At 38.5% G+C, this 12548-nt stretch overlaps 1 protein-coding gene across 1 annotated transcript in view; it reads left to right on the top strand.

The window, feature by feature from the left end:
- CCDC39 (coiled-coil domain containing 39) overlaps positions 1-10387 on the top strand; it is a 58959-nt gene extending 48572 nt beyond the window's left edge. The window contains exons 14-20 of the mRNA XM_056121910.1: positions 2922-3045; positions 4818-4977; positions 5390-5496; positions 6905-7045; positions 7348-7524; positions 7923-8005; positions 10234-10387. Of these exons, the coding sequence (XP_055977885.1) occupies positions 2922-3045; positions 4818-4977; positions 5390-5496; positions 6905-7045; positions 7348-7524; positions 7923-8005; positions 10234-10387 (946 nt within the window). The remainder of the gene's footprint in view (positions 1-2921; positions 3046-4817; positions 4978-5389; positions 5497-6904; positions 7046-7347; positions 7525-7922; positions 8006-10233) is intronic.
- The last annotated feature ends 2161 nt before the right edge of the window (positions 10388-12548 follow it).

Genomic DNA, 12548 nt, shown 5'->3' with positions numbered 1-12548 from the left:
GCCCTGCAAGTGGCCAACCCAGGTTCGATTCCCAGCATCCCATATGGTCACCTGAGCACCGCCAGAAGTAATTCCTGAGGGGTTATTCCTGGTTTTGAGGGGTTATTCCAAAACCAGGAATAACCCCTCTGCATCGCCAGGTGTGACTCAAAAAGCAAAGATAAAAGCTGCAGAAATACAAAGAAAATAATTAGAGACAACTAGAAATGTTTATAATTATCTGAGTAATTCTGAAAGAAATAAAATTTTCGGGCTGCAAAACTTTCCAATATTGAACCATGAAGTAAAAATGAACAAATCACAAGTATGATTGAAACCAAAAGACTTAGAAATTTAAAGACTTTTCAGGGGGTGAAGAGTGGGGGGGGGGGGTGATAAGTGGGACACTGGTGCTGGGAAATGTACACTGGTAGAGGGATAGGTGTTGGAATACTGTATGATTGAAATCCAAACATGAACAGCTTTGCAATAAATAAATAAATAAAAATAAGTTAAATAATATTTGCCTGATCTCACTAGTGGATTCTACCATTCTTAGAAAGAAAGATCCACGATCTACTTGAAATTTTCCAAAAAACAATTAAATAGTGGCGAGATCTTCAGATACATTCTATGAGGCCAATATTAATTACTTTGACCACCAAAACAGAAAATAAGCAGCATTAAAAAAGAAAACCATAGACAAAATTCTATAAACCCACAAGTTGATAGCGTACTCAGAAGTGAACAACTGAAAGCTGTTTCTTTAAAAACAGAAGGAAGACAAGACTGTTCACAGTCACTGTATCAATTTATGTTCATATTAGAAATCTTAGCCAGAGCAATTAGACAACAAGAACTTAAAGGAATGAAGACTGGAAAAAAATAAATGGAACTAGCATAAATTTATGGGTAACATATATCAAAAACCATCACTCATTAAAAAGGATAATAGAGTACATCAGTGTTACTAGTTGCAAAATCAATATATAAAAATCTGTTGCATCCTATATGTAAATTGCAAGAAGAACTCAAGACAGAAATCTCATTTACAATGGTAAATTGTACTGAATGAGTTCATCTTTGTGTGAAATGTAGGGGATATACAATTGATGATCAGACAAAATAAAAAAGACAAATCAGTGGACATTGGCAATATAAGATTACCTGAAGAGAAGCAAGTTGAAAAGATTGATTTCCAATTTGAGATGGAGGACGATAATTGCTGTATTTTATCGCATTGTTCCAAAGATTAGTGGGATAGTTATATGTATAATATTAATGCAGAATAAGTGCTAAGTTATTAAAAATGTTTCGTTCTTGACCATGCTGAAGTGTACAGTTCAGCTAATTTATGTCAGTTCACATTGTTGTGCAACAGAGCTCCAGGACATTTTCACCTTGTAAAACTGTTCTCAAGGCTCAATCATGAAGTATGTGACAGGAAGCCATTCTATTAAAAAAAAAAGAACAATATACTATTGTTTATATGTACCATATATATTTACTTTCTCACATTTCCCAATTTTTATTTTTACTAAGACACCATGATTTACAAAGTTATTTGTAATTGACTTTTAGGGATACTATGTTTCATCACCAGCCCCACTCCCAGTACTATATGTGTGTGTGTGTGTGTGTGTGTGTGTGTGTGTGTGTGTGTGTGTATCACTGTCATCCCGTTGTTCATCGATTTACTCGAGTGGGCACCAGTATCATCTCCATTCATCCCAGCCCTGAGATTTTAGCAGCCTCTCTTTACTCATCTTGGTATTGGAGGCTCTTTCAGGGTCAGGGGAATGAGACCTGTTATTTACTGGTTTTGGCATATTGAATATGCCATGGTAGCTTGCCAGGCTCTGCTGGTATATATGTATATATATATATATATATATATACACACACACATACATACACATATATACACATATACACATATATACACATATATACATATTAATCTATTCATGTCAATAAACATTGGTAAGCAGTTCAAGAACCTTCTTTCAATTCTTTTGGTTATATAGTTATAAGTGAGACTGAGAAATCATTATGGTTCTATTTTCAGTTTATTTGTTTTTCTTTATGATCTGCTCTACTGTTTCCCATAGAAGCTGCACTATTTATTGTTTTACTAACATTGCACAGTGGTTCCAGTTTTCCATATCCTTGTTAATACCTTTGTGTTGTTTTTTTAAATAGTAGACATCCTAATGGATGGGAAGTAAAATACAACTGTCATTTCCCTCATTTACACTGAAATTAAAGATAGTTCTCCATGAACAAAGAAAAAATGTTTATTGAACAGTCTGAAAAAACGAGCTATGTAATCGCCCCTCGTGCAAACATTGGGAATCTTTGCTTATTTCCATTTGAACGGTTAAGTTTGGGGTCCCTCCGCTGTGATGTAAATCCCCTACGTGTGCCACATTCTCTTGAGCCCTTTCTCACCTTTGTGGAACTTTGTTTGCCTGCTGAGGACCCTGGGCAAGCAAGAAGCCCGATGCTGCTTGGTAAGCCATGAAAGATCAGGTCCTTCTCTCTGACTTCGACTCTTCTCGTCTTTTACCAGCATCCACAGAACTGTTAGCTTTCAAAGAGAGTGAAATAGGAGATCCAAATTCACGCTGCGGGGGCTGGAGCGATAGTACAACGGGGTCAGGCGTTTGCCTTGCACGAGGCCAACCCAGGTTCGATTCCAAGCATCCCATATGGGCTCCAGAGCACAGCCAGGAGTAATCTCTGAGCATCGCCTGGTGTGACCCCTCCCAAAAACAGAAAAAAAAAATTCACCCTGAGTTATAAGACTGAAAAAAAAAAGAACACTTTTTAATCTGTCTCAAATTCAGTAATAACACAATACAAATGTCTTCTAGAATCGTAGTTATTTTTTTTAAGTGTATTGTTTGTCAGCTTAATGTTTCTTTTTATTTTCATATTAGTTCTGAATTTCACGACCGACTAAGTAAAATTGATAAGCTGAAGAACAGATATGAAATTATTACTGTTGTTATGTTGCCTCCTGAAGGAGAAGAGGAGAAAACCCAGGCCTATTATGTAATAAAGGTAACAATATTGGCTCTTATCTGGCTCAGTGGTGGAGCATGGCCTCACGTGAGTGAAGACCAGGGTTTGACCCCCAATACCACAAAATAAATGTTGTGTATTTATTTGTAGTGCACCTGGGCCGAACTGGGTTTGATTACTGAATTCCTCCGCCCCTCTCGGAGAGCCCGGCAAGCTACCGAGAGTATTGCACCCACACGGCAAAGCCTGGCAAGCTACCTGTGACATACTCAATATGCCAAAAACAGTAACAAGTCTCACAATGGAGATGTTACTGGTGCCCACTTGAGCAAATCAATGAACAACAGGACAGTGCTAACAGTTCTAATTTATTTGTAAACCTCAATTTGCAGCTGGAATGGAATAAAGTATTCTCTCTTTTAGCTACTTAGCAGCCAAGCTGGCGAATATTGTTTGGACGTAAAATTTCAGATTTCATAGCTTTCTAGTAACGATTGGCTTTAATTAGGCTCACAAAACTGTTGCTAGAGGAGGATGCTAAAATACTAGACTTACTCTTCCTTACATCTTGACACTCCTCAAAGGGGACTTTCCTTATCAGGCACAGGTATGGATGTGGATAGCTGAGGGGAAGGGGAATTTGGTGACAGTATTAACCACTTTCTATGTTTACGTATGAGCAAATATGGCTCTAGGCTAAATGCTATGCACCACTGTTTTTGTAAACAAGCCACAGGCACTCATGTAGGCATTGTCTATGGTTGCTTTCATGATACAACAGCAATGGCATTAAGAAGGAGTCATTTTGAGAGACTGAGTGGTTCATAATGATCACTTCTTCCTGTTTTGCCTATTGCATAAGAAGTTTGCTCACCCCAAATTTGTTAGGACTGCCTTAAAATACCACAAGCGAGGTGACTTAAATTGCAGATTTTTTCTTTTAACTTAGTGATGGAGACAAGGATTTTGAGATGCCAGTATTAGCAGGGTTGGTTATTTCTGAGAATTGTGTGAGAGAATCAGTCTCTCGTAATTTCTGGCGATTTTGTGTCAGATTTTTTTTTCTTTTTGGGTCACACCTGGCTTTGCACAGGGGTTACTCCTGGCTCATGCACTCAGGAATTATCCCTGGCAGTGCTCAGGGGACCACATGGAATGCTGGGAATTGAACCCGGGTTGACCACGTGCAAGGCAAATGCCCTACCTGCTGTGCTATCACTCTAGTCCATGTCAGTTTTTAATGTTCCTAGGTTTATGGAAGCATCACCATGTCTGTCTTATCACAGGGCATGTGTCTTCCCCTATGGATGTCTGTGACAGCACCCAATTTCTCATGCTTACTAGGACACCAGCTAAATTGGTTTCAAAGGCCAACATTGATGACCTTTTGTAGCCTGATGGCATCTATTTCCAAACAGGTTAAATTCATGTTGTGCAACCAACAATACCTACCATTTTCAAACTTCTATCCCAAACTGAAACTGCTTATTAAACAGTAACACGTTTCTGTTTCCCTCAACACTTGGCAGATATCATTCTATTTTTTCTCTGTGAATTTAATTACTGTGGGTACTTCAGAGTAGAGTCATGTAGTATTGTTTCTACTAAACAATACGGGATGCTTTACAAATTTAAAATTTGAACGTCTTGAGATTTTGACCTCCTAAAGTAAGTGCAAAAAATAAACAGTTGGTATTGCATGTATGTTCTAAGAGAAATTGCTATTGTTAAATATTTCTTGCCTGGAAAACATATATTTTCCCCCCATGAAAAATAGCTGCATTTAATTAGTTCTATTCTCTATTTCATAGGCTGCTCAAGAAAAAGAAGAGCTCCAAAGGGAAGGTGACAATTTGGATGCTAAGATAAACAAAGCTGAAAAAGAAATCAGAGCTCTAGAAAACACCTTGCAAGTGCTGAACAGCTGCAACTATAACTACAAAAAATCTTTTGCAAAAGTGACTCCAGCTAGTGAGTAGGAAATTGAAGTTGTCTTTATGAAAGTACACAAAGAAATCTGTGAGACATGGCAAATAAAAACATGCCATGTTTTACAGGGCCCGAACAGTTAATCAGCACCTCCTTTTGAAAGAAGGCTATGTTATTACCATTATTAATTCTAGGGACAAGCCTAATCACTTCTCTAGAGAATTGGCTTAAAATCTCAAGGAAAGAGGCTCATACCGGCTACTTTGTTAATAGAACAAGAATGGCCAATGCATGCCCAAACTTTTTCAACAAGTTGAAATACCTTTTGGCTAAGATCAAGTGTAGTAGGAAATTTAACATTTTGTAATAAAATTGTTTGAGCTTTAATAAATGAAGACCTAATATTGCTTTATACAGAGTATGTTAAAAACTAACAATTTTCCTAAAATTTCAGGTGAGGAGTATGAAGTAAAAATCCAACTAGAAGAACAAAAAAGAGCTGCTGATGAGAAGTACAGATATCAGCAAAGACAAATCAGAGAACACCAGGAAGATATCCAGGTAGTAATAAGCCCTTAGTAAGAGACTGCTATCATTGTTATTTCCATTTTCTTGTTATCTTTTTGTTGTTGTTGTTTGCTTTTTGGATCACACCTGGTAGTGTTCAGGGGTTACTCCTGGCTTTGCATTCAGGATTTACTTCTGGCAGTGCTTGGGGGACCATATGAAATGCCGGAGATCACACTCGGGTCTGCTGCGTGCAAGGCTAACGCCCTACCCGCTATACTGTCACTCCAGCTCCTTTCTTGTTATTATGTATGAAGAAACTTTCTTAGAGAAGTGGACAGTAAGAGAACTTTTATCTCATTTAAATTTTTAAAAAAATGGTGAAAATAAAGGGTGCTGAGATCTGCCCAGGATGGGAGATGCCTGCTGAAAGTAGTCTATGGACCGAACATGATTGCCACCCAATGTCTCTTCTGCAGACCACAGCACCCAAAACCAGAGACAGAACAAAAGGGAGTGCCCTGCCACTGAGGCAGGGTGGGATGGGGGGTGGGGGGGTGGGAGGGATACTGGTAATGGTGGGGGTGGAGAATGGGCATTGGTGGTGGGATGGGTACTCGATCATTGTATAACTGAAACCCAAGCACAACAACTTGTAAGCCTACAACTGTACCTCATGGTGTTTCACTAATAAAAAAAAAAAATGATGAAGATTCCAGTGCCGATGAGCACAGGATGGACCTCTGACAATTTCTTAAGTGATGAATCATAGCCACTTATTATCTATTCACTAACTTTATTTTATGAAGTTTTATTTCAGTTAATGAATCATAGATAATTATGATCTATTCATTAGTCTTTATGAACTTTTAATTTCAGTTAATTCAAGAAATGTTTGAAAGATAATTTTTTAAGTTGCTACTAAAGCACATAACTAAAGGAGAAAACTGTGTGCTTAGCAAAGGAGGCCCTATATAAATATTTAGATTTTCTTTGATAATGTTGAAGTGTCAGATGATATGAATTGTGAATCTTGAAAATTTCATGTATTTTTAATTGCATGTTTTCTAGAGTTACTAGTTAAATTATTTCGCCCTAAATACTGTAAAATACTTTCCAGTGGGATTATATATAAAACATAATACCATTATAATCAATAGAATTCTATATTATAGTTGACCCATGAACGACATGGGTTTGAGCTACATGGATCCACTTAAATGTGGACTATAGTTATTTTTTCCATCTGTGGGCTCAGCATTCATAGATTCGACCTACTGTGGAGATTAGTACTGTAGAACCCACAGAGAAAGGACTTGACTGTAAGTTATATCTTACATAGGGATATTCAGCTGAATAGGGTTGGTGCCTTTCTGGAGTCAACTCTATAACAAAATTAGATTATTTAAGAGATGGCGAGTTACACTGATACTTTGCTGTTCGAATACTTCCTTTTCTGCAGAGCATGGAAAACACTCTAGATGTTTTAGAACATTTAACAGGAAAAGCCAAAGCAACATTAACAGAAAAGCAGGATTCTTCATTTCAACTAAATAAAGAAACTGAGGAGCAGAAGCCAAAGTTAGAGAGAGCAGCTAAACAGGTAAATGGTCTCTTTTTAAAAAGTGACCTGTCATTTTTTTTGTTTTTGTTTTTTTGGGTCACACCTGGCGATGCACAAGGGTTACTCCTGGCTCATGCACTTAGGAATTACTCCTGGCGGTGCTCAGGGGACCATATGGGATGCTGGGAATCGAACCCAGATCGGTGGCGTACAAGGCAAACACCCCACCCACTATGCTATCGCTCCAGCCCCGACCTGTCATACTTTTGAGTTCCAAGTTGTACACCAGAATCTTCCTTAATCCGTTAAAAATATTAAATAGCAGTTGTTATTGACAACAGTGTGCAAAACTCATCAAGGAAATCCGTATTATGAAAGATACAAAAGATGAAACACTGGAAGAACAAGACATCCAGCTCCGTGAATTAAAAGAGTTCCACAGGAACATTGATGACATGTTAATTGATGTCACCGAAAATGCTGAGATCCGTGCTATCCTTCAAACCCTCTTTCAACAGGTACCTTTTAGTTAAAAACATTTTATCTTTGGGAATCAAACTTGGAGCCTCACAATACAAAGCAAATAAATGCTCTTCCGCTGGGCCACACATTCAACACTTAAGTTAAATACTCATTTTTGGTTTTGTACCACACCCAGGAGCATTCAGGACTTACTCCTGGCTCTGTGCTCAGAAATCATTCCTGGTGGGGCTCGGGGACCGTATGGAATATCGGAGATTGAAGCCAGTTGGCCACATGCCAGGCAAGCACCCTACCTGCTGTACTATTGGTCCAGCCTCATAAATGAAAAATTTCAGAAATTTGTGAAAATTAACTTATTAATGATAAAGCCAAATCTAACACAAACTCATCTAAAATGCAGCAGTACTAACAATTGCTTTTTTTTCTTTTTCAGAATGACTTAGAACTACCTGTTAGCTCTAAACGTAACCGAACAAGTTCTACATCTCCCTCACAGACCTCCCTGTTATCAGGAAGGTAAGTTGGTTGAAAAATTATCTCTGTCACATATGCTACTTTCCAAGGAGCTTCCATATCACAAAGCTTCTGGATCTGAGTATACGCCCTCCTTGTCTACACCTTGTATTTTTGGTGTTATTGTGTTCCCTTGTGACAGAATGCTTTGTAACTACCAGTTATTGGGTGCAGTTTTGGAGGTTACTTCTAGCATAACCAATTCTGATGAAGGGCACATTTTTGGAGGACACAGGGGTCTGTTGGGTTAGATCACATGTGTAAGTGCTTGGTGGGTTACATGTGGTGCTAGGTATTGAACTGTGGATAGCTGAGTGGAAGTCAAGCACCTTAACCTCACTTTACCCCTTGTACTGTCCTAAAGGGAAAAGTTTAAATCATAAAAGGGCAATTTAGATGTATAGACATATGGAATACTGGGGGGGGGGAGGGGGATGAGTTGCCACCAGTGATTTTATCAAAAGATTTAAAAATTTTAGGCATCATGATTGCGACAGTACAAATGGTGCAATTGTTAATAGTTTCATGCTTACAATATGCTAATACCACACCCTCCCCTACTACCTCCTCACCATGGAATGTTTTTTATGAATAAAATGACATCATAGAAAGTCAGGATTTTATTTATGCTAATTTTTTAAAAAGCCGTACTTTTGTTCTTCTTGGGTTTGGGGCCACACCCAGCGGTGCTCAGGGTTTACTCCTAGCTCTGTGGTAGGGATCACCCTTGGCAGTGCTCAGGGACCATAGAAGTTGCTGGGGATTGAACCTGCATTGGCCACATGCAAGGCAAATGCCCTGCCTGCTGTACTGTCTGGTCCCAAAGAAAGTTTGAATTTCATCTAGAATTCTATCATTAATTATGTTGAACCAACGTTCATGCTTTGCTGACAAAACTGAAAATTCCCAGTCTCTTACATTAGCAGCCACTTAATTACTTTTCATTAGTCTAAAGTAGAAAAATCAAAGGGGGACATCTTAAAAGTGCTAAGGGGGGAAAAAAAGTGTTCCAGATATGAACATGGGCTGGAGCGATAGCACAGCGGTAGGGCATTTGCCTTGTGCACAGCCAGCCCAGCCCAGCCAGGTTCGAGTCTGTCCCTCTTGGAGAGCCAGGTAACAGTCGAGAGTACCTGCCCCGCAAGGCCAAGCCTGGCAAGCTACCCGTGCCCTATTCCATGTATTCCATATGCCAAACACAGTAACAACAAGTCTCAAAAAAATGGAGACGTTACTGGGCCCGCTCGAGCAAATCGATGAACAACGGGAGGACAGCATGTTACAGCATGTTATGTGAACATAAGGAGCAGCCTTTTCAACATCTTTGTACTTTTTTTGGTGTGTGCAGGGAGGAGGAGAAAGGATGGATGGGGGTTGGGCCACACCCAGTTGTCAGGGGTTACTACTAGTGGTGCTGGAGTGCTTTTTTTCCTTCCGGGGATCTGGTTTGGGGCCACACCTGGTGGAACTCAGGGATCGCTATTGGCAGGGCTTGGGTGACTATATGTGAATCCGCAATGAACCCCGGGCCAGCCAAGTGTCCTAACTGCTGTATGATTACTCCAGCCCCTGTGCTGGGTCTTGAGGCAAGGTCAGCCGGATATAAGGCAAGTACCTTACCCACGTATCTGTTATGTCATTAAAAAAAAAAAAGACAAAACATCTCTGGGGCTGGAGAGAATACAGCAGATAGGGCACTTGCCTTGCACATGGTCAATCTGGGTTTGATCTCTGGCATCCCCTAGGGTTCAGGGTGTGGCCCCCAAAGTAAAAAAAAAAAATAAAACATTTCAGAATTACATGTCTATGTTTTTGGTTTGTGATTAACTCCACTGTTTTAAATCTATTAACAGGCCTCTCCCTTTCTTCTCATCTTAAATTATCTTTCAATGGTCACTTTTGCCAGTATCCAAATTCTCATGCTTCATTTAAAAAAAAAAAACTTAGTTTCAATGGTTATGCAAATGTTTAATGATTCCACCTCTAAATTGTGACTAAAAACATTTTTCTTATAAACACATTTGTTGAACTTTCCTACTGAAATTGTTCCTTTCTCTTCCTTTTCAAACATGAATTTCTGTACATTTTAAAATTGTTTTTATTAGAACTACTAAGAGTATGTAGTTCTGGGTCTCATATTTACTTGTGAAATTATGTTTCTCTTGTCATCAATGATAGAATCTCTACTAAAATAGAAATTTAAAATTAATTTTACATTGTTTCTCTTCTAGATCATCTAGGAGCCCAAACACTGCTAATTCTCAGGTGTCGGTGAAGACGTTAGAGCTGAACTTCCCAGCCTCCCATTCCCAGTCAAGTGGCTCTAGGTCCGCCAGTGCCCTCAGTACCTCCAGTTCCGTGAAAGGCAAAAGGAAGAGCAAATAGGTATTTTAAAGTCTTTTGAACCAGCTGTAACCACAAACCCCAAAATCTCAATGTTAAAATAGGGAATCCTGCTTTTAGTCTTTTGATATAGTATTGAAATTGTGCCAGAAACATCAGGTGACTAGACGGAAGTTTTATACGGTGGAAAATGTTAAAACTCAGTCAAAAAATTGCAATTCACTTCTACTGTGACAATCTTTCTGGGAAAAAATTTGTAAAGATTCACTGTGCTATCAAGAATTTGCAACACTACTAGAATTCTTATTTACCCACAAAATTTTGAAATTAGGTTTTCTTTATTCCAAGAAAAAAAATTTACTAGACTTTTGGTGGAAAAATCTGCTAGAGGTAGTTTCTTCTCTGGCATATTTTTTTTACCCAACCCCTCCCCTCCTTTCCTCTGAAAAAACGTTAGTTCCTCATTATTCCCCTGAAAACTGATAGGAAAGAGAACACTGGATAAATACAACTAAAGCTTCCGTTTCTAGAAATTGCTCCATTCTTTTCTTGAAAGAAATTAAGCTATTGCTCAAGATTTGCACACATAAATGTTTCTTCAGGAATTTGGCATAAAACATGATTTAAATAAAGCTCAGTACAATTTTATTTATAATAGTAATCTTATACATTTATAGTGGAGGTAGATTAGCTATCTTAGAATGTATTTTCCTAGGTTTTAAAACATGCTCAACTCTGAACTCTTGGAAGAGCGTGGAGTGTAACTGCTATAAAGCTGGTTTTCAAAATGGTGTGGTATGTACTTGAGTATAATAAACCTTGGGAAAATATTCCTCTCACAACTCTGCTTGTTTACAGCTGTCATTTTGCATTTCCCTTTGAAAGGCAGAAAAGTGGAAGTAAACATATTTCTCCTAAAATCATTTGAATATTTTACTATCTTTAGTAACAGACAGCAAAAGGCAACCTTTTGGGTCAATGAATAAATGGGTGAAAGAGCTGAAAAAGATCATTTTATTTATTTTGGCTAAAACGTTTTATTGCATGAGATATACAAGATCTAAAAATTGATTAATCTTACAGCCTGTGAATATTCACCAGATTTCTTATTCTCTATCATTTCTTGTAAATTACCCAGAACCATCATAAACGGAGACAAACCTTGTGCCTCACAATGTGAAGCATGTAAGAGATGCAACATGGCATTATATAAATGAATGGAATTTGAAAAAAATAGAATAAAATTTCAATATTTTTTATTGAAAAAATAAAAATTGGCTCACTAGTCCTGTAACCGTGGGCAAGTTCTCTTTTGGGGAGGGGTCTCCCACAGTGCTCAAGGGGACTGGGCAGCACTCTGAGCAATACCTAGCCACAGACCTGAAAGTTCAGTGCTGGTGCTGGGATGTGCTCAGACACAGCAATGCTGGGGGCCACATCTTAAAGATCTTGGTGGAGCAATGTGCTACCGGGGATCCAACTTGGGGCCTTAAGCATGCAAGGCACGTGCTTCAGCCCTTTGATCTCCCTGACCTTGAACGTTAATTCTTTCATGCTTTTTACCATTTGTCACACACAGTAAAAGTGAACCACAAGTTTTGAAATCATTAAACATTGACAAAATGTACAAGGTTTAAGGGGTAGAGAGATAGTAATGTGTAGGGTGCTTGTTTCGTATGCAGCCAACTGGGTTCAATCGCCAGCATCCATCTCGTCACCTGAGCACCCGCAGGCATAATTCTGGAGTACAGAGCCAAGAGTAATCCTGGAGCAGTGCAGAGTGGCTCAAAAGCCAACCAGTCAATCACCCAACCAAAAAAACCAAGACACAGAAACTACAAAGTAACTTTTCCAGGCATTAGAAACCTTACAGCAAAATAGTATTTTGTATAGTGATTAGATTCTCAGGCAAGTATAAGTTTTTAATTCTTAAAAGTTTCTTCTTTGGTGTAATTATGCAAAATATTGAGATAAGAGATATACCCTATTAACTTCTAAATCTAGAATTAGCTTAACATCCACCACAGCATTAGAAAATTTCCATATACAAATGGAAACCAAGGCACACAATCTTAGTAGATACAAACTGTAGTTATGTTAAGGAAAAAAACTGCTGACCCTTTATTGGAAACAATGGTAGATTTACTGAAGACATCCTTAGTTAACTGGCCTATATATTCGAAAGTATCACATATCCCAGGAA

The sequence above is a fragment of the Sorex fumeus genome, unplaced genomic scaffold, assembly GCF_029834395.1.
Source record: "Sorex fumeus unplaced genomic scaffold, SorFum_2.1 ptg000044l, whole genome shotgun sequence".
Classification (NCBI taxonomy): domain Eukaryota; kingdom Metazoa; phylum Chordata; class Mammalia; order Eulipotyphla; family Soricidae; genus Sorex; species Sorex fumeus.
Note: the sequence above shows the minus strand (reverse complement) of the source record. Positions and strands in the feature narration are given on the sequence as shown.